The sequence below is a fragment of the Wasmannia auropunctata genome, unplaced genomic scaffold, assembly GCF_000956235.1.
Source record: "Wasmannia auropunctata unplaced genomic scaffold, wasmannia.A_1.0 LD334880.1, whole genome shotgun sequence".
Lineage (NCBI taxonomy): Eukaryota > Metazoa > Arthropoda > Insecta > Hymenoptera > Formicidae > Wasmannia > Wasmannia auropunctata.
The window spans coordinates 180,105-206,839 of record NW_012028010.1 but is presented as its reverse complement, the minus strand read 5'-3'; the positions used below and the strand labels follow the sequence as shown (position 1 = coordinate 206,839).

Below are 26,735 nucleotides of genomic sequence, written 5' to 3'. Positions count from 1 at the left end.
ACTCCATTCAAGAATGGAAAATTTTTAATTATTTTTTTTCTCCCGTGAAACCATCAAAGTTTTATTTAACTTTTTTTTTTCTAAATTATCTTGTTTTTCAGATGTCCAATTAAAGTTGACACTCTGTATGTGTGTATATGTACATATAAAATGTTTGTATCCAAGACTGTATCTGTTGGCCATTAATGAGTTAAATGTCGCTCTTTTATCGATTAAATTTTTTTTTATTTTTACCAAGTAAAAAAAATTGTTTTTCGGTTTCTCCGAGCATTTACATCAGAGTACACTTCGAAAATCGCGGAATCAGTTTTTTAAAGATATGCGACGTATACATAAGATTACGAAATAATGTAACTCTTGTAAGAAGTCTGATCCGAATCATACAGTCCGGCACACTCGACGATATTTTTCTTCCGTTTTACATCGACGACAAGCGATGATCGTTGATCGCTCTGTCCCTGGTCTAAGAGAATTCAATTCTCCTACGCTTGAAACTTAAATCTCTTATCGATAAATAGAGAAAGTTCCGTTTAGGCGACATCTCGAAAGTTGTGAAGAGGCGTGTGTGTCAAACGGGCACTAAAATAACGCCAGTTTCACGCCTTTTCACTGTAACAATCACTGTGACGCTAAAAAAACGTGAAGTATTGTTTTCTTATACTTCTCGTTGCTGGAAAGAAATATACGATCGGTAAAAAAAAAAAAAAATTATTACAATTACCGTCATTACCGTTGCGCCTCAGCGTTCCTCTGCGATACTCTTCTCAACACCTCTCGTTCTCTTTCTTTCTCTCTCTTTCTCTCTTTGCGCGCCTATCTTCTACGACGCGAAGTTGACGCGAAAGCCTTACTTTCGAGAATGCTTTTTTAATTGTAATCGTCGTGCAGGGAGGGGCGATATGCCAAGGTCTACACACGAAAAAGAGCAATACAAAAACATCTGTGACCTATGACGAAACTCGAGTGACCACTCCATTCGAGATATTAAATTCACCGCGCGAGATCAAATTACGTTGATCGGTATCGAGTTGTAGATATCGTCTGTCTGTTTCGTTTTACCTTCGAGTATCTAATGGCAATGCAACAAAAGGTTTCTAGACTTCTAGACCATTCCGTTATTAAACGCGGCACGCGACATTGTTGTAGCTAACTAATAACTTCCTGGTTTCACGTGGGAAAGTTCGCGTGCCAGGATTCGAATCGCGATACTCGTAATAACACAACGGCGATGGAGTGGTTTCTAAAGAATCGACTGAGCTCTCCTGTGATACGCAGATGTCACTATAATTTCGTAATAAACGTTTTGTATTGAAACATACATATATACGTTATGATGTATCGTAATTACGTTATCGCTTTCTTCCCGACTGATCCCGAAATGACGACGACGACGGGCGACGACGACTGCGATGAGGAACACGGGGGAGGGGAGGGATACGGAAGTAAAACTCATGTTCTCCAATTTCGTGTTTCACGTTAAGTTATCGCATATCTTAATGCGTGTATATGCGTTCAGTTACAAGTTTTAATTAACACTCACAATTCAGAGGAGTAAAAACGAATCCGACAATCGCTTTGCTTAAAACTTCGGAAGAGGAAAGGGAAAGGATATGCGTTTGGATGTAATCGTCATTAAAACGACAGGCCTAAAACTACACTACGCCAACTTTAAAAATTGTTTTCTCTGTAAATAAGACTTATCGAATCCTCGTACATTTATTTCAATCTTTATAGAAACCCTGACTTTTATTTGAATCTACATGTAAAAGTTATGGAAATTAATTGTAAGTTTCTTTATTTTTTTTTCTATTCTTCTCGAGACACATTCCTCCGATCCGTAATTTTTTCGAGAAAAAGGAGAATTTGAGTTTTATTTTTCGTACCCTCGCCTCCCTCCCTTCATCCTAAGTCGTTTCCGCTCTGTCCGCTGACGAGAGCGTGTTTTTTTTCCTGTTTGTCCCGCGATTACGATAACGACGCGGACGAATTGCGGATGTCGATCGTTACGACGAGATGTAAATGTGTTAGTAGAGTTACGGACGATTAATACCATACGCGCGCTTAATCGACGGAATTGATTTTACAAAGAGACGTAGTACAATAAAGGTTGTCCATCATGCGCGTTATACGGGACTCTCGTCGCGCGGTAATTAAGAGGAACAAGAGGAGAGGAGGAAGAAGAGGAGAAGGAGGAAGGGGACTGCAAACGCAAATCGCGTACATAATACAGGCGTAACTTCTTATACATAATATAAATACGAGGACTGTAAATTAACGATGCGATACACAAAACACATTGCGCGATGAATAGCGAGCGGTTATGTAAACTTGTTGACATGTAATATGTCCATGTTCTAATAAAGATTTAGGATATTTTCTATAAATACAGTTTGTTGCAATCGCGACGACGTGTCGCAATCGCTTACATATACACACTTCGCTATACATAAAATAATTAGCAGAATAATTTATCGATAGACACGGTATAGTATCTCGCGCCAAGTGTACACGCATGCCGTCGAGACGGATCGTGTATCTGTACGCGACAAGACTAGTTGAGACACTTAGATTATCGAATCTCAATATCGGCTGAACCGATCAAGTTCAGAGTAGCGATCGCTCTTTTTCTGTAATTCCTTTTCTCCGAAACAGAAATGGGGAAAAATGAAAAGTTATCATGGAAGATAATGGAGAAATTTTTTACCTTTCACGTTTTTGCCCCAGGGAATCACATGATCGCTGCCCTGAGTAGGTTCAATCGATAGCTTGAGTTTGAAGTATATAAATAATTGACTATGACTGACTACGGCGTGTGTGCAAGATATATGCGAGGTAAGTTTGTGCATTTCTATAATGTACGTGTGCCGACTAGAAACGTGATTAAATTAAACACAGTAAGATTATTGAGATGAATCCTATATCGTTGTTGTAGTTTTCCGTGATGGGAACGTACAGCAACGATGTGGGATTTCTATAATGGGCTTTGTCGCGTAAATCTAATACGCGCATATTGGGCTGCTCTTCAAGTGAATATTCTGGAATTAACATCTATCTCGTCTGTTTCTTTAAATACTACTCGGCTAATTTATATTAACACTTACGTGTTACACGTAAGTGTTAATATAGATTAGCCGATTAATGCCTGATTACAGATTACAAATTTATATATAATTTACCGTTGTAAAACACGATTAAAAAATTCTCGAATCTCCAGCCTCCATGGTCCAGCCATTCATCAAGGAATATGTTGCTATTCTCGAGACTTTCATCTGTCGAGCTACAAATCACTTTTGTCTGTGAGTTTTGTAAATCACGAATTGATCAATTCATTAATTTCAGTTGCGCGCTTGCCATATTTCTCTTTCCTTCTCTTCTTCTCGTCTCGACATTTGAACGCACGTCTATTCTAATTTAAATGCAGATAAAACAGCTTAGATCTTGCTTAAATTGTTATCAATAGTACCACGTTTCGCTGTCTTCTTGCACGAATTCTCTCAATATGTGCCTCAACGTCTCATCTTCTTCGAAACATTGGAACAGTGTGTCTTTATATCTAAAACAGAAACGTTACACTTTATTTAATCTATAGAAAATTCACAAAAAAAACAGAATTTTGAAAGAAATATACTCAGCTTTTTTTTAATTCATTAATCCTTAATCTTACGTAGTACGTATTCAATATTGTAATTATATTTTGTCTTAATTTTTTTCTCTTAGTTACATAATTTTTATACATTTATCTTGTGATTTATCAAATGATTTTTATTCTATATCATTTTGTAGACGTGGAAACATGAATTTTCCTATTTATCTGTGAAGTTTTTTCCAAAAGTTTTTATAATATCACCGTGTGGATCTATGAATGCACTATCAAATGACGGCAGAATAAAAAAAAATTGATATAATTTTGTAAATAAGATTTCTCGGATACTTTCGTCATATAAAAATATAATTAATATTTTTATTTAATGTATTAAAACATGCACATTTTTTTTAACTTAATAGTTGCACAATTGCAAAAATTAAGAAAAAATTTACTTTTCTTGTCTTCTCCACATAGCGTCATAAAGGATCTCTTTATAAATGAAATAAATAAAAAATTTTAGTCTGTATATCAAGTCACCTTAGGGGTATTTGGGTATCCTCGCGTTGGACGGTACCCAAAGTGCGGACTCTCTGCAACACGGTATCCGCCATCACCCTCTCGTACTCCAGATACCTTTCGTCCTGGGTGAACCACAACGCCATCGCGCATCTCCTGCCGCTACGTACGGCCCGAACGCCGTGAAGATTCTCCCCACCGGCGGAGAATGCCACCATACGTCCGCACCGGGGCCGAACGACGCCCTGGACGCGGTGTCCCTGCCAGTCCTCTACGAAGAAGAACTCGCCGCCGTCGAAGTCATCGTTGAGATACAAGATCGCCGAGTAATCCCGCCACGTGTACGCGGGATCTTCCCGCAAGCAGGAACCTTCGTCTTGTATCACGCAGTTATCGGCATGAATCTCGTGACTTAGATCAGTGCGATTCGCCGGCAAATCTGAAAACAACGATAGAATGAATTTTTTTTTCTCTCTGGGGACTATCGCACATTTTTAATTTTACTCACATATTCCTAATCTTCTTCGTCCTTCCTTAGATAGCTTGTTATACTATATTCGATAAGCAACGATATTTTTTTTGCTACCATATTTCATAATCTTAGTGATTATTTTGTTAATAAAAAGAATTATGACAATGAAATCAAATTTAAGCGAACCGATCGACGATAAAATATGATCTGATCGATTATCCATACATTTTAATGCCGTACCAAGTGTTATATGATGCGAGCATGCCAGCGAAAGTGTCGTCAGAAGCACGAGGATGCGTCAGATGAAAATTACCGGGTAAAGCCGTTCGGCAGACCAAATGGGTGTAGGTGAAATACAATGGTCGATCAAGGTCGAAATACCTTTCCACGTGATCGCGAGCCGCTTCCGTGCGTTGCAGGAATAGCTTCAGTAATTCCGGCTTTGTCAGACCGAAGTAGACCATCTACAATTTTTTGTTTTCCTTTCGTAAGATGACAATAAATTTTTCTGAAGATAAAATGAGTGTGGAAGGATAATTAGGAACGTTCGAATGAATATCGGCAATCCTTACCAAGGCTATCCTGCCGACGGTCACGCCTTCGAAACGCTCGTAAGACGAATGCGGGCTTTTGTTTTCGTCATAACCATCTCCTTCCACGGCGATCTGAAATTTATGAATCATTATTATTATTATTATTATTATTATTATTATTATTATTATAAATCATATTAATATATCCACATACGAGCCTTTGTTTTAGTAAATTAAAATTTCACTTATCTTCGTTTTTTCCTCTTAGCTATAATTTGTATTTATTTATCTTGTCATACGATTTTTATTTTATATCATTTATAGACGTAGAAAGACAGATTTTTATACTAGATTTTTATACTACTATACTATAAGATTTCTATACTAAATACTATACTTTCATTTATCATGAATTTACCTATTCATCTACGAAGTTTTCTCCAAAAATTTTTAATATCACCAGGTTATCGAAATTTTCGATTGAAGTTTTATCAAGATTGTGAATGCGGAAGGATTAAGAAGAAAAATGTCTCGCCGTGAGTCTAATGTGATCAATGACGGAGCCAATTTCGATACCTGGGCGAGTTGCATGAGCAGATTACAATCGGTGGAATTGAGGAATCCATCGACCGCGTAGCGGTTTCTTCCGCCGAGCTCACTTTCTCCTGCTATCAGTCGCGCGTCGTCCGTGACTCTTAGCCGCTCCGTGACACGACCTTCTCGTATCTCCGTCTCCTCCTTGTCCCGGAACGTCGACAGATTACCCACGAGTCGCGTTCGAATGGACGGCGAATGGCCTGGAGGTGGATGCAAGATTGGTCTCGAGGAAAAGTCCTAAAGAAGTAAAAAACGAAGATATAATGTGGAACAAGACACTGAGATAATAACGTATGACATTGGAGGTAAAAAATTGGACTTTTTTTTCATTTTCTTTCCTTATCGGTTATTGCGAATCTTTTTCCTCGCGCCTGCATTTTCATAAATATAAACACAAAAGTAAATAGGGTTGCATTTAAGCAGGCGATTAAACGAGGGACACTGATAAAGATGCATCGTATGCAACATTACTTTAACTTTAATATCTCTTTCTAATCTTAGTTTTGTTATTTATTTTCATTTTATTAAATTGCAATAACAAAGGTTAATTTATTTTTTAAGTACTTTATTGTTTTTCAGATATAAGAAGTTTATAACATGTAATAAAAATATTTTAGTAGTAAATCTAGTTGTAAATGCACTTGAACAACGAAGTTCATCGATTGTTTTTATAGTTGATCGGTTTAAGCACGATATGTGATGGTCAGGTTTATTCGCGCATCATCCTTCAAACAGAAAGATCGAAATGGTAGCTTACAAATAAAGGGTTTCTTACGCTTTTCGATTCGCACAGATCGATTGACGAATATCCGGTCTCAAGATTATAGTCATTATTTATAAGTAAATTATCAGGCATTTTCTTTGTAAACTTATATCTCGTCTTTTACCTTCCCTAATTCCTTCTTGTCGGCCTTCTTCATGTTTGTCTTCTTGTCAAACGCACTAAATCTGGCCTCGATCGCCGCGAATTCCTTCGATATATAGTGCAGCAGCATCAGCTCGTATTCTTGCCGCTTCACGTAGGAAAGCGCTTCCTAAAAAGCGATTCTCGTTAAATTTATTTTTAGGTCTATTAACATTTTTCACTTATTTTATTGATTTTCGCTTATTTTAAGTGATGAAAATTTACGATCGTTTCTTTGGAACTCTGTATGAAAATTAACATTGTAAATCTTTTCAACAATGTACATACAAGAAAATTCGAATATTTTTTAATATTAAATGTTAAGAAATTTATATTTTTATTAATACTTCTATTTGTTACATACCTCTCTTGGCGTGAAATACTCCTCTTTCACTTTCGGCTGGGAGCTATAATAGTCTTTATTATGCAGCATTGTCTCGTCGGCAGGTAAAAATAATAAATAACTCGCAACTGCTGCACAAGCTGCTTTCAAATTACCCACTATTCATAAAATAAATGAACATTATTATTTATAATATTATACATATACTATTTACATTCTTTTTATCCACCTATTTGACTCATGTGTATATCTTTGAGCAAATATTTGGCTTTTATATTTGTGTATATCGAGCTGATAAAAAATTCAATTGACAGAGAGAAGGGTGGGAAAGTGGGGAGAAAGAGAATCGAAAGAAAATTTTCCTAAATTAAAATAATAGGAGTTAATTAAAGTGTAAATTGCACAAAGGTAGTGCAAAGAATGCAAGGGACGTGACAGTTTTAGAAATGATGTTGAACGTGAAATTGCTACACTTTAGAAATTAACTCATTTAATTTTACGACAAGGGATGATTCTACTTGATGAAAACTACTTGATGGAGCTGTTGAGATATTTGCTTCTAAATTGACGAGGACACATTGTAGCAAGGTCATTATAATTCATGACACACTTGCATCTTATGTCAGCGTTCCAGTTATGAAATAAATATTTCATTAACCGTATAAACGATCCTATAGAAAATTACACCGCATTCTATAAAAATATCCTAACTTATATTTCCTTTCGGTCTTTATTCGATCTCTATCGAGAAAAGTATTTCGCTCAATCGGTTTAACGAGATTAATCATCGTAAGGTTAAAATACTCACGTTTATAATAAGCAAACTGCAAGTAATTATAATGACTCCTGAGCAAATCACTCTGAAAGTTGCCATTCACGTTGTTCAACGCAAGTGAACATTTACGTTTGCATTTCAGACAGAACGCAAAGTGATCTAAAAAAAATTAAAGAATAATAATAAACAAGATATACTTCTCTTGAGTAATTATTAGTATAATTTTTATACATTAAACTTTTTCCGGGAAGGATGTTGAAAATGCAGTTTATTGTATACTAATCTAAAAACTTATTAGAAATTCTATGAAAGTGTAAAATTTAATTTACTATAATTATTGTATAATGAAAAATCCGTTAAACAATAGCAAAATTAATTAAAAAGAAATTACGCGCGCATAGTAAACGTATTGTTGTTGCGCCTTAGTGATGCACAAACTCCGATGAGAAACTCAAGTTTCATTAATTTTACATTTCTTAAGCCTAATGTTAATTTATTAATTACCGCGATATTTTGCAGTAACGAGATGTTTCTCTAGATCGAACAAATCTCACGCTTGTTCAAATAAGAATTGAAAATTATAAATTATGTTAATTACATGGATACATGCATTTTTAAATCTAAACTCATTTATTGTTGTTCTTTATTAAGTCAATGTATGTCTTACTTGATATCGAAGAGGTAAACTCGGGATACCATCCTTGATCGAAGGGACCCTCGCAATAGAGCCTGCATTGCTCCTCGGATTCCATGTAAGACTTGAGTGAACTCTCTAATTCGACCACAGCTTCCGCGTAATACTCATTTTCGTATTCCTGAACACCTCGAGTGTACTTTTGCATAAAGGGGGCCGCCTCCAAATTCACGACTTTTTCCACAGCCACGTCAGGTAGATCCAAATAGTACTTCAGATTCTTCATAGTCATCTCGTGGTCGGAATGTTGGGACAGGAAGGTGAAAGCTGCATTCGCTGCATCTTGATGTCTTCCTTTCTACGAGAAATTATTTGGAAATACAATATTAATTATATCATGGATTAATAATTCATGTTACAAATTTAACTTTATTTTATGATGTATTAAATATACATTCATATTATATTGCATTATGAAAAATTATATTCTTGCAAAATAAACAAAAATATATAGCATGTAGTACAAAAATATTTATCTTTGATAAGTGTCAAATAATATTCGCAGTTAAATTTTATTTCAGTTTATCTGAAGATAAGAAGCGATTCTTTGCCTTCCATGATCACCATACCGGAAATTCACCATTACGAAATATACCGGAATCCTAATTTTGATAGCAGATAGTATGAATATGATATCATCCATACAAAAATACAAAATGAAAAACAAGATTATTTCAATTCAATGTTGTAGACTTTTTGTAGTTTATTTAGATAAAATTTATCATAATATATAATTTTATTCAATAATTTTTTAATTATAATGTCGAGATAGATTCGTTCCATAGATTTGGCATCATAAACAAAAATGGGCAAATTCTCGAAAATGAAGTTATCTTATGAGAGAACGATGATACGGATCGGTTTTTCGGGTCAAGCCCGAGTTGTTTAACTCATAATTTACGCAGCAAAAGCAGGCACCGAATATCTGCTACGTCGTAATTGCGTAATCTACCAGATTAGGATCCGCGGGAAGTATGGTATATTTTCGTGATGGTTTTTTACAAGATCTTCCGTAAGTGAGTAAAGACATGTGTCTATGTAAAAACACGAATTTGAGTAACGCAATTAAATTTATCAGCTGCAACGTGAAAGAAATAAAAATTAAAGTTGAAATATTGTGTAAATCATGAATATCATTAATTAGATAAAAAAATATGATAAATTAAAATAAAATAAGTATCTGTCGTATTTTATGTGGTTCAACAAAAAAATATAAGTACAAACATAAATTATGACAGTTTTAATGTGAAACGGAAAATAAAATCATAATGTTTCGGTTTAATGTTATATAAACATAATTTTTTGTAAAAACATTTTTACGTGACAGGTTTGCAATATTGTTCAAAATGTTTCGGTCAAATAGATATATCTAATTCGTACCTGAAAATAACAAATATGAAGATACTCGTAGATGGCAAGATCGACAAACTTCTTCTCCGTGGCGTGTGGGAGTCGTTTAAGCGCCCCCGCACCTGCGATTTCTCGATAATCTTGATTACATTTCATTAAACAAAGCGTTTCCTTCACTTTTCTCTCGTAAAAATGCAGATCCTCGATATCTTCCGCGAAGATTGGCGAGGAACCTGCCGCTTCGGCTTTGCATTTTCGCCGGCAAATCGTCACCGTGCGTTTGTATGCTTTGTATCTATGAAATATTACGTAAGCTTACATTAAAAATATGGATTTGTTATGTAGATTATAATTAAGCATTGTAATCGGTATTTAAAAGAATTTAGTAATATAAATGTTGTAATATATTCAATATAAAAAAAATTCTTTTTAAATTGTCATTTTCATTCTTTTTAGAAGATTTATTATTATAATAACTTCGTGATTAAAATATCTAGTATAGCTAATTATACTATCATGTCCAGTGCAACTTTTTTTTAGCTATTCTTTATATACTATTTTACTATTTTCACTATTTCATTTTCTAAACATTGTAGCGTAAAAAATATTTTTCTTCAAATTTCCAAAATTTCTATAATAATTTTGTATTATTAAAAACACGCAGAGATAAAAAAACTTCTTTCCTTAAAAAAAAATTTCAAAAAGACGCTCTAAATTTTAAATACTCTGAAACAGAGAGCTCTTCATGAAGCATTTATTATAAATTTATATTATAAATTAAATACTCAACATTTTATTTTATAATTAATATAGGAGTGCCAATGAATAATTTTTTCTATAATTTACGCATATAAATTATTAATATGCAAAAAATTTCATAAAAATATCCGACATGTATTTTCCTTAACGAGAAAAAACGCGCTTAATTTTAAAAACTTCAAAACAAATCTTCAATAAAACATAGAATTAGTGAAGACTTAATTTAAAAGTATCTCATAAAATTAATATACGTCCAGTACTTGTGGAAAGGAAAGTGCCGCCGCCGCCGACGACGACGACGACGACGCCGGGATAATTATAACAACGTACCCATGCAGAGCTTCGTTAAACCCCGCGACGCAGCCGTCCCAGTCCTCCTCGAGATAAGCCTGGACCGCGTTCTCGAAGATCTTGGCGAGCGTGGCGTTGCGCACGCGTTGCCCTTCACGCGGCACCGATTCATCGCTCTCGATCTCATTGATCTCGATCTTGTCGTCGTCATCGCCGTCGGCAGCGTGACACGCACACGCTCCGAGGAGGACCACGAGCGGCAGAACGAGTTTCATCCTCTCGCGACTCCTCCCAATGGACTGCTGCGGAGTTGCGGACTAGCAGCGAATGGACCAACTCGCGTGACTCGATCACGTCGCGGCCGGCTCTCCGGCACCGCCAACTTCGGAACGCGCATACACGCGTGGGATATTATATGGTCCACATGCACGCACGCACGCACGCACACGCGTGAGCGTGCCGGGTGTGGAGTACAGGGTGATTCACGAACGTACGACTTGATTTCGCATAAAGATTACATGACGTAACATTATAGAATAAAAAAATATGTGTGCGAGAAAGAGAAAATATCGAAATCGAAGCAAGAGAGAATTTATAATGAGGCGGAGTAGATTGCGTGAAGTTGAGAAAACATTGAGATACATGATGAGATTTGACCTTCAAAAATAATCATTTTATGATTATAAAATTGGATCTATTTATACGGGGGCAGAGAAGACTTCAAACTTAAAACAGAGCGTATTATATAGTGATGGAAACCGCGCGCTAATCGTCGTGATTAAAACTCCAATTAAGATAATTACGTATATCGTCGCAAATAAATACTTCTATTCATTGATAAAACGGCTCGATGAGCCATTTCCGATTATAATATTTCCATGCAATGTTCTGCTTCATTAATCGGAAAAAGCGTATAAGTGGCCTTCGATCAGCTTGAGTGATTCGAAGAAGTATTGCCAAATAAATGATGAAGAGAAATCAAATTAATTGGTGATCGTAAGAGAAAGATAGGAAATCTCTAAATTATATACGTCTGTAAAGAGGTGAGGAGAAAATGCAGCTTACCAAGTGTATTATATACACGATACCGACCACTTCGTCGACAGTTTCGGTGGATTAAAGCAGATTCTTGCGCGAAAGAAATCCTTTTCTCGTCCGGATGTTGCGTGTCCCGTTTCTGATACCTCTGCATATCACATTATAATGCAAACGTTGACTTAGGCAAATAGTAGTGTCACTTCTCTGGGTGTCCTATGCACTTTGTGTTTGAATGGACCGTGTATTGTATCGTGAATTATTATTCGAGTTAAAATGATATACGAAAGGAGAACACATAAGTAGTGCATTATCATGTTGTTTGCCATACTGGTCATCCATGACCAGCACCTGACTTTTCAGTTACGTTGATCATTACTGATTACCGGTGCTATTAAATCTAGAATCAAATAAAGAGATATAATATGTATGTATGCATTGGACAGAATTGAACAAATATTTGCAATAATTAAGTAAACATTTTCAATTGTTATAATAATTGAAAAGATATATCATACATTTAATTATGTTATTTTATCATAATATATTTTTAGATGAGTCTAACTTATATTACATATTTTCTGAATTTGAAATCTCTAGTGTCTTGCAGAAATATGTAAGAATCAATATTGCTTGTAAGAAATAAACGCCATTTAATATAAAATTTGTAATAATATAAATAGCTAATATGATAATGTAAAATAAAAAAAATCTCTATTCAATACGTATATTCCTGTCATATATTAGGTTGGTCAGAAAATCTTTTCGTATTTTTTGGGTCGCTTTTTTCCATAAAAGACTTTTTTACGAAAAGACTTTTTTACCAACCTGATACAATATCTTATCATTATATGCCTGTAATCATAAAAATTCCATGTAGGTCAACTTTAATCTCAATTTAAGTAATATGCTTTATTTTTTTCCAATTCTTGGAACAAAATTAAATAAAATAAGCCAAAGAATAAATTAAAACTGAACTGAAATTAAAGTTGATCTGCGTTAGTAGAAACGAACAACATTAAGACAAAACCCGCTGAGCAGGTAAAGTGGATAAACTATGATACGAGAAAATGACGGTGCGATAACATGTAAATTAGATAAATAAATATCAGATTCGAGGCGATAAATCATTGGCATTTATACAAATTCGGATCTTGTTACAATCATACAGTTGAGTACAATCTCTCGCTCGCTCTCGACGATAATACAAGTGGAAAAACGTGCGCGCGAATAGCCGACGCTTAACTGACCAGTCTGACCACCGGAGCTGCCGAACGCAGGAAAACGGATGAAGGGAATTTCCTCGAACAGGATAAGAATTGCTATGTTTAAAGAAGAGTAAAGAAAGGCGACAGAAAAGAAATAACGCCTCGGAAGTCGACCACGGACTCGCTCGCTTGCGCTCCTTTCTCGCATCACAATGGGTTCTCTCTCAATTTTTTGGAGTGAAATTTCACTCTAAAGAGTGAAAATACTGCCACTCAAGTGGCCGAGTGACAGTATTTTCGCTCTTTTGGAGTGAGATTCACTCTAGAAAATTTAGAGAGTTGTAAAGCCGAACAATTTCAATGCAATAGCAGCCCGAAGGTGAGTCCGCGATCGTCCAGGCCGTGTTTGTAAAATAAAACCTGTAAAATCGTTAGTGCTGTCCCGCGAATTTTGCGATTATTCATTCCTAGCGCCGTCTCCGCGCGCGTGTAATTCTCCGCGTTCCTAACAGAGCGGACCCCCGCACAGACTTGATCTTTCTCACCGGCACGTCACAATTTTCGCTCGATGAAAATTTCGCAGATTACATTGATTGAATTCGCACACGCATACGTACACGTCATACATACGTATTCGTAAACGAAAAAACAAGTCACACGTTCCCACGCTCGCGAAGAATCGGATATCGCTAATCACTACTATTGATACGTTCCACCCTTAGTCCCTACGATTGGCTTTTTACGAGAAGGAATTCACATGCAATATTAAAAGTTGAAGTTTCACTCGGTTCCACGTCTTACACCGGATTAGTGTCGCTTACGTATCTAAGCGTATAACGACATAATGAAAATGACTGCCACCTCCTCTCCTTTTTTTTTTCTACGCAAATCAAACAAAAAAAAACAACAATGATGCTTCGTTTATGATATATAATAACATACACGCTATAGTATAACTACGAGCCTACGTGAACGATATTAGCTATCTCGTATATTGTTATGCGAGACTTAACGCGGAAACATCCAGCATTTCCTTCCTAGTCTTTAGGACTTAACTTCCTGTGACTGTAATCGATCGCGTCACCCTGAAAAAAAAATCGCTTTTACAGCACTACGTTACGATTATAGGGACAATAAAATACCATTTTTTTAATCAGGTCGAATAAATATTTCCTTTAAATTTGTAGCGACGCATCAATTAATCACTTTTCTTTTTGACACATACATCAACAAATTGTCTAAAAATACACAAAAAAAAATATCAATCATATTATAATGAAAAACCAACCATTTTTCAAACACGTGTGAATTTAAAAAAAAAAACGCTTAACAATGTAAAATAATTTCACTGGGGGACTTACGAATCATCGATTTCACAGGTCGAGAAAATTTTCACTCCGCTTGTTTCTCTTACGGTTATAATATGGCTCGCAGTGCGTATTCAGAAAACTTAGTTGTTAATCGCGATAGTAATTTTAAAGTTGTTTCAGCTAGACACATCAACGGACATATTAACATTAATATCAGTGATATCAGTAACAGTATACAATGGCGCAGAAATGTACAAAAAAAAAAAACAAGACGGAGATGCGAAATCTTAGTGCATAGTGAGAACCATGCACGACGCCGCAAGCGTTCAATGCACTATTCAATTAAAGTTAGCATCACTTCTCGCTTAGCTTAATGTTAATTGTCGTTCTAGCGCGTCACGTCGAAAGATCTCATCAGTTCGATTCGTATTCGATTTATCGCGAAAGTAACATAAAGAGAATTTACGTCGAATTTACGTCCGAGCATAAGCCGATCTCGAAGTATTCGAAATGAGAACTCGCGAAATCGTCGCGATTTCATTTTACAACAGAATTAGAGATTTAAATACATAAATACTAACGCGAAACTTGAACATACAAGTATTACATACGTATACGTCGAAGTCGATTATTATATATACGCCGTGAAAATTTAGAAACAATACTAACAACAGAAGAAATGTTGTATCACGGGACCGCGCTTTGAGAGTCGTTCGCTTCGAGACTCTATGAGTTACTCAGCCTAAAGTGCTCAATCGCAAGCACAAACCTCCTTTACCTCAGACACGTCCTTACGTCTATAGAAGCTTAATTTTATCGCAATCGTAAATTATCGTATCGCATTTTATTTAACTAATGAGCAATGTGGACATTTAGAGTAAACTTTATCGCTATGAGCAGTGTTACGTGATGTGGGCGCTAACATTCGTATAACTGGACGGGTTAAATTGGTATTACATATATCAGGCCAAATTAAGCCAACTTCAAAATTCTAACTCGACAACAAACGTGCGAGCTTTCACTTAAGGTATCAATTTAATCTATTAATAAATAGAATTTGTGATGCCGTTAATTGTTAGGGATGATCATTAATAGGATCTACAATTAATATCTATTAATCATTAATATCTATCAGTCATCAATATCTATTAATCATTAATATTATTAATATCTATCACTTTATTAATTATTAATTAATCATTAATCGATATCTATTAATAATTAATGTGCCAACAAACTAATCTTATTAATAATTTACTATTAATAATAAAATCTGCAATAAAACGTAAAGTCACATTTATCACATAATTCGTTAGAGAAATCTGACAATTTCACGAATGTTAGCGCACGCGTTGTTATTATTATTATTTGCAAAATAAACAATTAACTCTTAGCTAATTGGACACTATCGTGCTGACAAAGTTACGACAAAGTTACAAGTATCAAATCGTGTAATATGAACGAGTTGTATCTATGGCAGAGATAAAGCTTTCTCAGCAAAGTTCTGAAGCATACTTCCTCCTATATTCTTTTTTTTTCATTAATAACGAATAAAAGTGAATTCGAGCTTGATTCAATTGCAACAGAAACGTGTGTGTATGTGTGTGTGTGTGCTAATAAATGTGGCTAAATATTTCAGTGGCAACATTCTACGAACTAAAATATGTATTGCGACTAATATAAAGTACTATATGTACAATAAATTAATATATATATAAAGAGTGACTAATACTAACATTTCAATGCATTGCAGTGCACATCGAGCTCCAATCTTTTCGTATACCTCCGCTGTCTCTAAAATTTACAAGTACACGCAAGATGCTTCCGCGACGGTAATCATTTGATTCTGTTGTGTCGGTATCTATTTGCGTGTATATACTTTTGACGATTACGCGAGAAACATTGAGCAGTCATATATGTACGTGGTACCTGAGTTGTGCGGGCACCAATTGCAATCCTTTATCTCGATGACAACACGAGGACTCATGGAGAGAAAAATTAAGAAACAAAACAGTCGCTTCCACATGCGAATTATCAAATACCTAATAATTTTCTCTCGTACACATAATCGAATGTGTACGCCGCAGTATGATACCGAGAAATAGCGAGTAAGAAAGTATATTTTTTTTCGTATTCGACTACGAGTACATAATTAACGAAGAGATAAACGAAGTACATTAAATAATTCACGTGAGAATCGTTTAGTTTCTTAATTTTTATTCACGAATATATCACTGCTTCAATTGTAATTTTACTTAATTGCGTGCGCAACGGAATCATCTTGTATATTACATAAATCATCGCAACAAAATAGCATCATAGATTCTCTTTGCTTTTTTCTCTCCCTTTCTCCAAAAATAAATACCCTATAAAACTATTTCGCGTACACGGGATATTGTATATGCGAGCCATTGAATACTATGATTGTATATGTGTGTATGTAGGTATCTGTATGCATATGTATATGTGTGTACAATGTGTGTATGTGTTGTGCGTGTGTGTGTGTGGGTTACGTGCTAATATTATTTAGATATAAATGTAAATGAGATCGTGTAAATACTGTAGCCCGAAGCATAAAATCACTCCAATTGTCTCACTGTTAGAGCAACTTCAATATATATATATATATACGGTCTTGTGACTTCCAGGTAGTAACGTTTTTGCGTTTTGCATTTTTTGTTTTCGACAATTAAAATAATATATTTCTCATCTGTGTAAATTCATTTGAAAGTGTGTTTTGTATATATGACAAACAGTATATTTTACGGAAATAGATTAAAACCTTCTTCTCGGAAATATATATATAAGTATCTTAATCGCTTTCAGGTATTCATTTGACGGAAGCCTATAAGTTTGAATATAGAAGTTCCATAAAGCTATATAAATTCAAAATCTGTGATCTTTTTCCTCTTTCCTCGCTTTGTTTCCCCTCCTTTCCTCTTTTGATTAGTCTCTTGTCTCTCATATGATCGTCGGTATCTATTCGAGCTTTGCAAGGGACAACCCTCTCTTTATTTCACGTTTGATTAACACACAGGTAATTCGGAGTTTTCCGCTGCACAAAGGAGATCGGTATTTCCTCGAGAATTTATTTGAAAAAAAAAAAAAAAAAGCAATTAATTAATTATAGTTAATCAATTAGAGAAATTAATTAGAGTTCTTCTTATCTCTCCCCAATCCTGCGTTGCTTTCGTGCGTGCTTGAATGGGCGCCATCGCCGGTGTCGGCCTTATGCTTTTTGGATACCTTTTTAATCTCTTGATGAGCCTCTACATTGCCCTTGCCGGCGCTCTTGTACTCGGCGACGGGCGCTTTATGCGGTAGCGCCGATGCTGCGACAGATCTCTCGCCGGTCTGACAGTGTCTCTGATCCAAGTTCTTCTGCGAGCTCGTGGTAGCACCGGTCGCTTGCTGCCCGCTCGTTTGCGCGGCACCAAGTTGAAGAGCGGCAGTCTCCTCCTTTTCGTTGCGTTGCGACACCTTGCTGCCGCTGGCAGCTGGGCGCTCGTCGCTCTGAGCCTTCTCCGCGTCACCCGACTGACTGTTGCTACACGTCGACGACTGTTGCTTGTCGCCTTTCTCCGCGCCGATCTCCTTCGACGACGAGTAGTCGTCGCTCTTGGTGCCCGTCGGCGAGTCCTTCTCCTCGGCTATCCGCGGCAATTGCGTGCTACCGCAGGAATTCGACATGCCCACGTTTCCCAAATTGATAGATATACCGTGAGTCAGCTTCGAGTAGTCCGCTTTCTGTTCACTTGGCACTTTCTTCTCGCCTTTCGCGCTCTCGCTGGCGCCCTCCTTGAAGCTGTCGTTGGACTCGTCCGAGCAGGCATCGCCGCTGCTGTTGTGGGACGACTGCGCGATGGTCACGCGTGGCGTTACCTTGACCACGGTGTTCGCCAGCGGCGATATCGACGTCTTGTTCTCCGCCGAGCGCGGGTGAAGCCGGTCAGGGCTGAGCGCACGTCGGAGCAGCGGCGAACCCGGCTCCGCGGATTTCGGACGACCGTATCCTTTCTTCTGATTGTTCGGCGTCGACAAACACGCCCCTAGCAAAATCATTACAACATTGCATTACTCAACGATATAAGTTATAAACTTTTTATTAATAATTTGAACATAATATATTTGCGAAATATAGATACGATTGACTTTAATTTTCATTTAAAGAGAATGCAATTACGAAAAACGAAGCAAAACTAGTTATCTTTATGTTGCCTTTTCTCATTAATGAATCAAAATATTTTTTTTTTTCATAATTACATTTTAATCAATATTTTTTTCTAAATAAATCCTTTCTGGTTTTCAAAAAATGCTTGGAAGAAAGTCAGTCTCTTTTTCAGCAATTCCACTCGTAATTTTTAATAAAATTAAAACTGCTTAAAACTGAACGATTAAATCAATCTGTTAGCATGATTTGTATACGTAATTTGCTGCGACAATTAAAGTCTAATTATATAATTGCATCGTTTTCTCATACCTGGACTGTACGACTGCGTAGTGTTGGAACTACCGGGTTGATGGCCCGTGGGGAACGCCAGCGGGCTCGGGCTTCTCGTCGGACTGGCGGGGATCGGCGATGGACTCGGCGTTCTGGCCAACGGCGACAGCGGTATGTGGCCCACGGACTTCCGGCGATTCGGCGAGTGGATGTTCTTCGCGGCCGTGTGCAGCTTGTGCTTGAGACCGTGGAGGGTGCTCGGGCGCTGATAATGCGACTGGTTCGAGATGCCTGACAGATTGCCCACGGACGTGTTCGAGCTCGGGGACGAGGAATTCGGGCTCGAGCACGGGCTCGAGTTTCCGGTAGAGTGATAGGAGTCCGTGCTGGCGCGATTCGTCGGCGGGGACGGGCTGCAGACGGATTTTGAGCACGCCGCGAAGTACGGCGACGTCTCTTGCGAGCGCGTGAACGACTGAAACGAGCGGCTGGGCGTGACCATCGAGGGCGAGCAAATTCCCGCGGCCATCTGCAAAATTTTTAACGAAATTCATCAAGCACGAGAACACGGCGAGTCCTTCTCGTCATTAAACGTCTCGTTTTTTTTTTTATTTATTTATTATAAAACGACGGGTCACAACCCGATAATTCAGACAATTTTATGCATCGCTAACAACTGGTGGGTGTTGTATATCTTTTTTGAAACGCAATAATTATTTGCGAAGTGTGGAATAGCCATTCAAAAGCCGTGTAAGAAAATACATGTTGTACAACAGAACGACGCAGGCGAACAGAAACATCAATGGAGATCGACGGGAAAGATGAGCGAATGTATAAGAAATCATACCATAAGTGGAGGTTTGCTGTCGCTGGACAAAATGGGTGCTGACAATGGACAACTGATAGTTAACGGCTGCAAAAGAAAATGCACTTAACGTAATCAGTGTGTACTCGCGTAATATGCTGGTGCTTTTAAAGTTTCTTTGCTTCTCTTTCTTTCTCTTTTGCAAATAGCGTGTAAAAAAGAACGAACGCAATTCTTCTGTATGTATCTTGCTGTGCAAAATTGGCATCGACATTAAATATATGTATTTCACAATGGAATATCGTGATTAGTAATCTAATGTATAGTTGAAGAGAGAATGTATATATGTCGCGAAATACTGATGATTTCGCGTTTAACGGTGGGCCATGTACAAAGCGAAATTTCCCCGTGTACCTGCTGCATCTCTACGCTCGCCCGTTTGGAACTTATTCTCTTAAAGAGGGACGTCTTCCGCTTCTTGTCCGTGTGATCCCGCTTCTGCTTCCGTTGCTTGTGCAGCGTCCGACGCGCCAGTTTACTCTGCGCGAGGTCGCGCCTTCTACCGCCGGTCTTGATGCTGGTGTTCTCCAGCGGCGTGCTACGTAACGTCACGTGGTCACCGCCGCTCAGCATTAGCTGCAAGACCTGGGTGTGATAGAGGCCTTGCACCGGTTCGCCGTTTATATGCGTTATCAGATCGCCAGGTCTCAAGCCAGCCTCGAACGCCGGACTGGACTGTTCGACCTCCTGTAAAAAAAAAACGTCATGTATATAAAATGTAAATAGATTTTAAATATTTTAGAGAGGAGAAGCGAAGTTGTTTCTCGACAGAGAAAAAATAAGATTTGTAGATGAAAACGCAAGATGACAACGGAATTAAAATGTTACATATATTACAATATAACAAATTTTAGAAATATATATAGAATAAAGTATAGAACTGCAAGATAATAAACACTCGGAACAGTTAAAAATTAATATGAAATAAAACATACGTAAAAATGATGCTGTAGTTTATAACATGCTATAAATTTAGTTTTTTCTTTGAATAATGAAAAATATAGGCATTTGATATGATTTATTTGTACGTACCATTACTAGATGATGCATAGTGTAAAAATCGCTGTCGCCGTAGTAAACTCTAATAGTGTGCACGGTAAAGCCAAAGCCGCATGGACCTCGACGGATGATAATGGGCGGTTTCAGACTAGTTACGAGAGGACTCAACTCGCGGCAGGGGGATGTATCCCTCGAAGACGCAGTCGACGATCCACCAGGCGACTCGATAGGTTGAACATTCAGTGGCGCGTCATCTAAGCATACATATATACATTTTAAATGAGAAATAATCAAACTTCAAACCTCCACTGGAGAGCAAAAATGATGTCCGATCCAGTTATATAGAATAAAACTTGCAACAAGATTTTCCCTCTACAAGTCTCATTTTCGACCAATCCGAATTACTAGAGAAACCAATTACTACAGAAAAAGAAGGTCGGTGCAAGTGCAGTCCAGTTAATATACCAGAACAAAATAGCATTTTTCTCCATTGTATATTCTTGAGAAATTATTATACATACAGGAGAAGTCACTGGTCGGGATCACTAGCGACAGCCCGCTGGTCGAAGCGGACTTTATGACGGATCGAGACTTCTGTCGAGCGGATGGTAACATAGATATGGCACTGAAGGACTCGAAGGAGTCAGTGCTGGAATTGTGCTTGCTGTCATCCGCCATAATATCTTTATTTGCTGCTGCAAGATCCAATCTGTGAGCAAAAAATTACGATTTTAGAATTACTCAGTACTTCATTATCTAATCATTAAATGAATTATACAGCCTTGTCCATAAATATAAAACACTCCCACAAATTGGTGTCTATATCTGATGAAAAATAAATTTAAAAAACAGTTATAAATAATATTTATATTTTCATAACAATCTTATTTTGTTAGTTCTCCTTTAGTTTTTAGTACCTTTTCCATGAAAATGCAATAGAGAATGTTTTATACTTACGATCAAAACTGTATATTAAATGAAAATGGCTATGCCGATTTCTATATAAATGACACGTCAATAAAATAAAAATTATACAAAGTAAAAAGTGTAATATATAAATTGATATTATGTAGAAGCTAGAATATAATTAAGGAAATAAACTAAGAAACAAATTAAACTAAAAGAAAAAAAAAGAGAAAGAGAAAAACAGTTATTGATATTATTGTGAGGATATTGAAAACTTACTCTGGAAAAATTAGCTTACAATTATTGAATCGTTAAATAAATCATAAATTAAATTTATTAAACACAAAAGCAATCTGACAGCTATGCCGATTGTTATACGGGGTATATTGAATTACGGGGGTTAATGTTGTAAAACAAGAACTAACACACATGATAAATTTGAATTGAAGTTATACAGAAGTTAGAAATGTGTATGAAAGTTAAGAGCAAGCTAATATAATAAGAGAAAAAGAGAGAGAGAAAGAAAATTGCGTTGCTGCGAGGATGTGACTGAATGACTCACATGTGTTCATCATCAACGGATATACTGAACCTGGGCAGCTTGTCACGGGAGTGCGTGTGTCGCTTTCTCTGGATCTGAGGGCTAATATCTTCGGACTCGGTTTGCGAGGAATCGGGCGTGCTTAGATTAATCGGCGTTCTTTCCGGCTGAGCGCTCTTGACGACCGACAGCTGCGGCTCGTTGCTCGACGAGGCCGCAGTGCCGGGAGTCACGCAGGACGACGGCGTGGCGTTGGGTTTGTCGCTTCTGTTTTGATTCTCAGCGCAGGAACTATTATTCTTCACTGACAACGAGGGCGGCCGGGCTGATTGTGCGGATTGCGGATTTGGCTCGACCAATTTGGATGGCGGCGCGACCGACGACGCGGCGGTCGATCCGAGGGATAATTGTGCGAACGTGCCTTCGAGTTCGGTACGGAACAGCTGTTTCTTGCTGGCGTCCGATTCTGCGTCAGAATTGAACTGAGGTGGACGCGTTTGCGAGATCTTGCGCGACTGAGGCGAGTAAGAGGAGAACGACCCGAATAAGGGGGAGTCATCGGTGTCGTCCGTGTCGTCGCCCAAGTCGTGATTGTACCTATCCATACGAGCTGAAACATTATGAGGGCAATATTTCAATAACGGGCAGAGATAAAATGGAAAATTATATATTGCTGTTACAACTATTCAACATAGATTCCAGCAATATATGTATATAAATATAAATTGAATGTAAAACGTTATAATGATATCGCAATATATCTGGTACTCACTATCAAAGTAACTTGTATCCTCGTCGTTGACTAATTGTGGCACAAACTCGGCTTTCTGCCTAAGTAAGCTGTTCCAGTTTACTCCGTAAAAATATGGATGCTCCTTGACCTCGTGCGACCCACCAGTTCCCAATCGATCTCTAGGACTCTGATGGAGAAGAGCCGTTATAATGTCCTTCGCCTCGGGTTGAACGAGCCAATCGTCTTCGTCTGGCCATTCGATATCGTCTAGGAAATAAAATTTCATTTATTTATCATACGATATATCCGCTTAAGAAAGACACTCCGGAGTGGATTCCAGCTTGTGTCAAGTTGGGTAGAAGCGAATAAAGAAAAATCACCGTTCACCGTGTGAGCAAATAATTCCTCGGGCGTCTCACCGAAGAATGGAACACAGCCAATTAGAAATTCGTATAATATAATACCCATGGACCACCAGTCAACCGGTTTACCGTAACCCTGCCGCAATATAACTTCCGGGGCGATGTACTCCGGTGTGCCGAACACTTGCTTGTCCGAGAACTGCCGCGTGTCTCGATCGATGTAGCCCTCGTAAAGATTTGTTGCCACTTGAAATTAAACGCGGACAATTATTCGTTATTTATTTCGCCCTTGATTACTCCAATTAAAGCTCTCGTACTTACAGGACATTAGACCCATTTTACTGAGCCCGAAGTCAGTAAGCTTGATGTGTCCCAGGGCAGTGATGAGTAAACTGTAAAAAAAAAAATAATTATAAATTGTAATTATTATTATTTGGTTTTTGTATATTGTAATGTGTTTTTTTTTCTATTTCACACGATCTCTTACTTATCAGGCTTCAAATCCCTATGTACAATGCCATAACTGTGTAAATATTCGACAGCCAAGACGGTCTCTGCGAAATAAAATCTTGCCATGTCTGGTGGCAGTGGACCTATATTTTTCAAAAGATTCGCGCAATCTCCACCCTCTACGTATTCCATTACTAAGCATAAGTGTTTCTGAAAGGGACACGCGATTGTTAGTGATTTAATGTAATATATCGTAAAAACCCGCGACATAAGGGAAGTGTAACACGCATACCTTGGTTTCAAAACTACAGTACATGGAGACTACAAATGGATTATCCGTGAAGCTCATTATGTCTCTTTCGGCGAACACCTGGTCCACTTGATTTCGCAGCATTAAATTGTTCTTATTGATTTTCTTCATCGCGAATCTCTGTCGGGTGGTCTTCTCTTTGACCAAATACACGGCGCCATACGCGCCATTGCTGATGAGCTTCAACACCTCGTAATCACTTTCACACGGAATACGCTGAGATTTGTCGTCGTCCTTGTTCGGACTCGACGTCACTTGCAGATTACTGTCGCTAGAACTCGCCGAATCCTCCAATTTATTCAGGTCTTCCTGCAACTCTGCACAGCAAGTTCCAACGTGAGAAGACTGAATAACAGATTAATTCGGGAAACACGTTGCGTTGTGTGATATAAAAAATTAAAAAAATATATATACCGGATATAGGATCTCTATTTAAGGATAGCTTTGTGATAATGTACTGAGGAATATCAGCTTTTATGCCCGCATTGACTTTAGCTTGGCCCTCCGCTTGTTCGAGTAAATGATAAAATTCCTCGGGATCGAACTCCAAGCACTCTAATAAACGCGCTGGCCGCGATATAACTAACAGCAGTTTCTTTATCAATCCTGTTAATCTCGCTGCCGCCTCTAAAGATTTATCTTTAGTCTGTAAAAAAGAATCGCCAATAATTTATTATGTGCCTCGATAAAAAGTGTAAGCACAAAAAGTAACGTGTGCGCACCTCCATTAATAGATGTTCCAGATTTTCGCTCATCTCGTAAAAGTATCTCGTTGTAATTAATTTTTCCTGAGATTTTTGCAAGCAGTCTCTGGCCATTTCGATTACTTGATGATGTACGAAGCGTAAAATTGGCAATGAATCTTGCGTCATATTGGCCACTACCTCGTATTCGTCTATCTCTTTGTTTTCATTAATAAAATTGGTCAGTCGCTCCTCCATCTGTTGCGTTGCCTGAAAATGTTAATTGTCACGATACAATCGACTATTTTGACAAACATTCTCCGACGAAAATTAATCGACGATATTATTTACCTTCGGAAATCTTTCTTTATACAAAGTATTCATCATAACGATTTCGCTGTCGAGAACAGGCGATCGACTTGGACTGCTGCAATTGCGTAACAGTTACAGATTAATATATTTGTCAGTTTATTCAAACGTGATTTGTCATCAATTAAAAAATTATTGAGCAACAAGCACTTTTATAACAGCGTACACGATCGATCATATGCGCAATACCTCAAACTTCGCGAACGTGGACGATGTAACGGCGATCGACGGCCTTCTTCCTCAAGGCTGAGAGACGCGCTACCCGGAATACTAGAGCCTGGGAAGCCCGGATGCGAGGAGCATGGTGTCCCGGGCTTGGAGAAATGGCAAGATAACATGCGTAGCTCGTCCTTGGTGGGAACATTTGGCAGTTGATGCAAACGTTCTTGGCTCGAGTATTGCGACTGGTGGAACATACAAATTGACAAATTACGATCCGCGGCTAGGCACGGACGGGAAGTATTTAAGCGCATACCAATTTCGATCTTACCGAAACATTGCTGGAGCCAGGTGTCGTTCCGTAGCCACTGGACGGTAAACTAGCAACTGACCATCTCCTGCCATCGCCAGTTCCTGTAGCACCTCCGCCAATTCTTGAATGTCGCAATATTACATTCGTTAAATAACGCCCTTTTCAAGAATCTTATACAAATTGACGAATCATTAAAAAAAAAAAAAAAAAAGGATTAAAACATTGCCCTTGAAGTTTCGACGCTGGTGTTACGCGAGAACTTACAAACATTTCCTTAGCAGACTTTCACGCTTTCTCACAAACCTCGCACAGCGTACTTTTTGCCTCGCCATTTTTTTCTCTATTTATATACGCGGAAGATATAATACTTACAAATGACGACACCTTATCTCTACTTGAGCAATCAGACTGGACTAATTTAAATGTCCTAAGACAAACGGTATAAGTGTAGAGTATAGGTACCTTTTAATTGGAGCAAAAGCAAAGTGTGGACTGGATGACATCCTAGGGCTCTCTAGAGGACTGCCTACAATCGGGACGAATGCTATATCGGGAAATAAGCAGTAGAAGAAATTAATCTGCTATGTCGTTGAATAATCGGGTAAAAAAATCGATAAAAAAAATCTTTCCACTAAGTGTAAGCGAAATTTATGCTGGGATGCAGAATTCTTTTAAAATCTAATTTATTTATGAGGGTACTATTGTAGATAAGACATTAAATTGAGATTAGTAGGACTTTAGCCGCGGAAAGTGAATAAAAGGAAAAGAAATAAGTTGTAAGATTGGAAGTAGGATAATAGGTAAATTAGGAGTTGATACGTATGAAATAGGTAAAATATAGGAATAAAAAATAGAAAAATATAAATGTTAAATGTAATAGCAGAGGCGTAAAAAATTATTTAGAAGTAAAGAGTGGTGTAAGATAAAATAGAAATGTGGGGAGATAAGTGGATAAAAAAAGAAGTCCCTTCTTTGGCTAACGGTAAATAATGCTGAACGAACAGGGGCGCAGATAACTAAGGTAAAAAAATTTTAAAAATATTCAGGATGAAATAAGGATACAAAAATTGTGAACGTGTAGAATAAGAGTAACAAAAGAGTTTAGAGGTAAAGAAAAGGTTTAGAATGTTTAGGAGGAAAAGGTTGTGTAAGATATATAAAAAAGGATAATGTAGGATACAGAAAATGGATTGATACACACACACACACACACACACACACACATATATAT

The 26,735-nt window shown here is 37.6% G+C and overlaps 2 protein-coding genes across 9 annotated transcripts in view; both read right to left on the bottom strand.

Moving 5' to 3' along the window:
* Positions 1-203: 203 nt before the first annotated feature.
* LOC105457881 (prolyl 3-hydroxylase 2-like) lies at positions 204-12,301 on the bottom strand. Of its 6 annotated transcripts, none has more exons than XM_011702796.1 (11): positions 10,860-12,301; positions 9,801-10,065; positions 8,394-8,718; positions 7,760-7,885; positions 6,973-7,109; positions 6,592-6,738; positions 5,684-5,941; positions 5,147-5,239; positions 4,888-5,038; positions 4,124-4,541; positions 204-3,553 (listed from the first exon to the last, which is right to left on the bottom strand). In XM_011702796.1, the coding sequence occupies exons 1-11, from the start codon at positions 11,093-11,095 to the stop codon at positions 3,454-3,456; spliced, it is 2,256 nt and encodes a 751-aa protein (XP_011701098.1). In that variant the 5' UTR covers positions 11,096-12,301; the 3' UTR covers positions 204-3,453. The 6 variants fall into 6 exon arrangements, 5 of the variants coding, with proteins under 5 accessions (XP_011701098.1, XP_011701103.1, XP_011701100.1 ...); XM_011702800.1 differs by lacking the exon at positions 204-3,553 and adding an exon at positions 4,611-4,653 and having other exon boundaries at positions 4,473-4,541; positions 4,956-5,038; positions 10,860-12,298; XM_011702801.1 differs by lacking the exon at positions 204-3,553 and having other exon boundaries at positions 4,427-4,541; positions 4,956-5,038; positions 10,860-12,298.
* Positions 12,302-15,902: 3,601 nt separating this feature from the next.
* The window catches only part of LOC105457879 (microtubule-associated serine/threonine-protein kinase 3), a 12,840-nt gene continuing 2,007 nt past the window's right edge, over positions 15,903-26,735 (bottom strand). The window contains exons 5-22 of one of the 3 annotated variants that reach the window (XM_011702793.1): positions 25,967-26,048; positions 25,523-25,625; positions 25,222-25,436; positions 25,015-25,090; positions 24,703-24,933; positions 24,395-24,626; positions 23,963-24,297; positions 23,708-23,880; positions 23,542-23,612; positions 23,239-23,466; positions 22,898-23,125; positions 22,147-22,735; positions 21,200-21,387; positions 20,712-20,932; positions 20,034-20,366; positions 19,662-19,727; positions 18,854-19,343; positions 15,903-18,422 (exon numbers count right to left, since the gene is read on the bottom strand). In XM_011702793.1, coding sequence (XP_011701095.1) covers positions 17,521-18,422; positions 18,854-19,343; positions 19,662-19,727; positions 20,034-20,366; positions 20,712-20,932; positions 21,200-21,387; positions 22,147-22,735; positions 22,898-23,125; positions 23,239-23,466; positions 23,542-23,612; positions 23,708-23,880; positions 23,963-24,297; positions 24,395-24,626; positions 24,703-24,933; positions 25,015-25,090; positions 25,222-25,436; positions 25,523-25,625; positions 25,967-26,048 — 4,763 coding nt within the window. In that variant the 3' untranslated portion in view covers positions 15,903-17,520. The remainder of the gene's footprint in view (positions 18,423-18,853; positions 19,344-19,661; positions 19,728-20,033; positions 20,367-20,711; positions 20,933-21,199; positions 21,388-22,146; positions 22,736-22,897; positions 23,126-23,238; positions 23,467-23,541; positions 23,613-23,707; positions 23,881-23,962; positions 24,298-24,394; positions 24,627-24,702; positions 24,934-25,014; positions 25,091-25,221; positions 25,437-25,522; positions 25,626-25,966; positions 26,049-26,735) is intronic. The other 2 variants (XM_011702794.1, XM_011702795.1) reach the window with 2 other exon arrangements.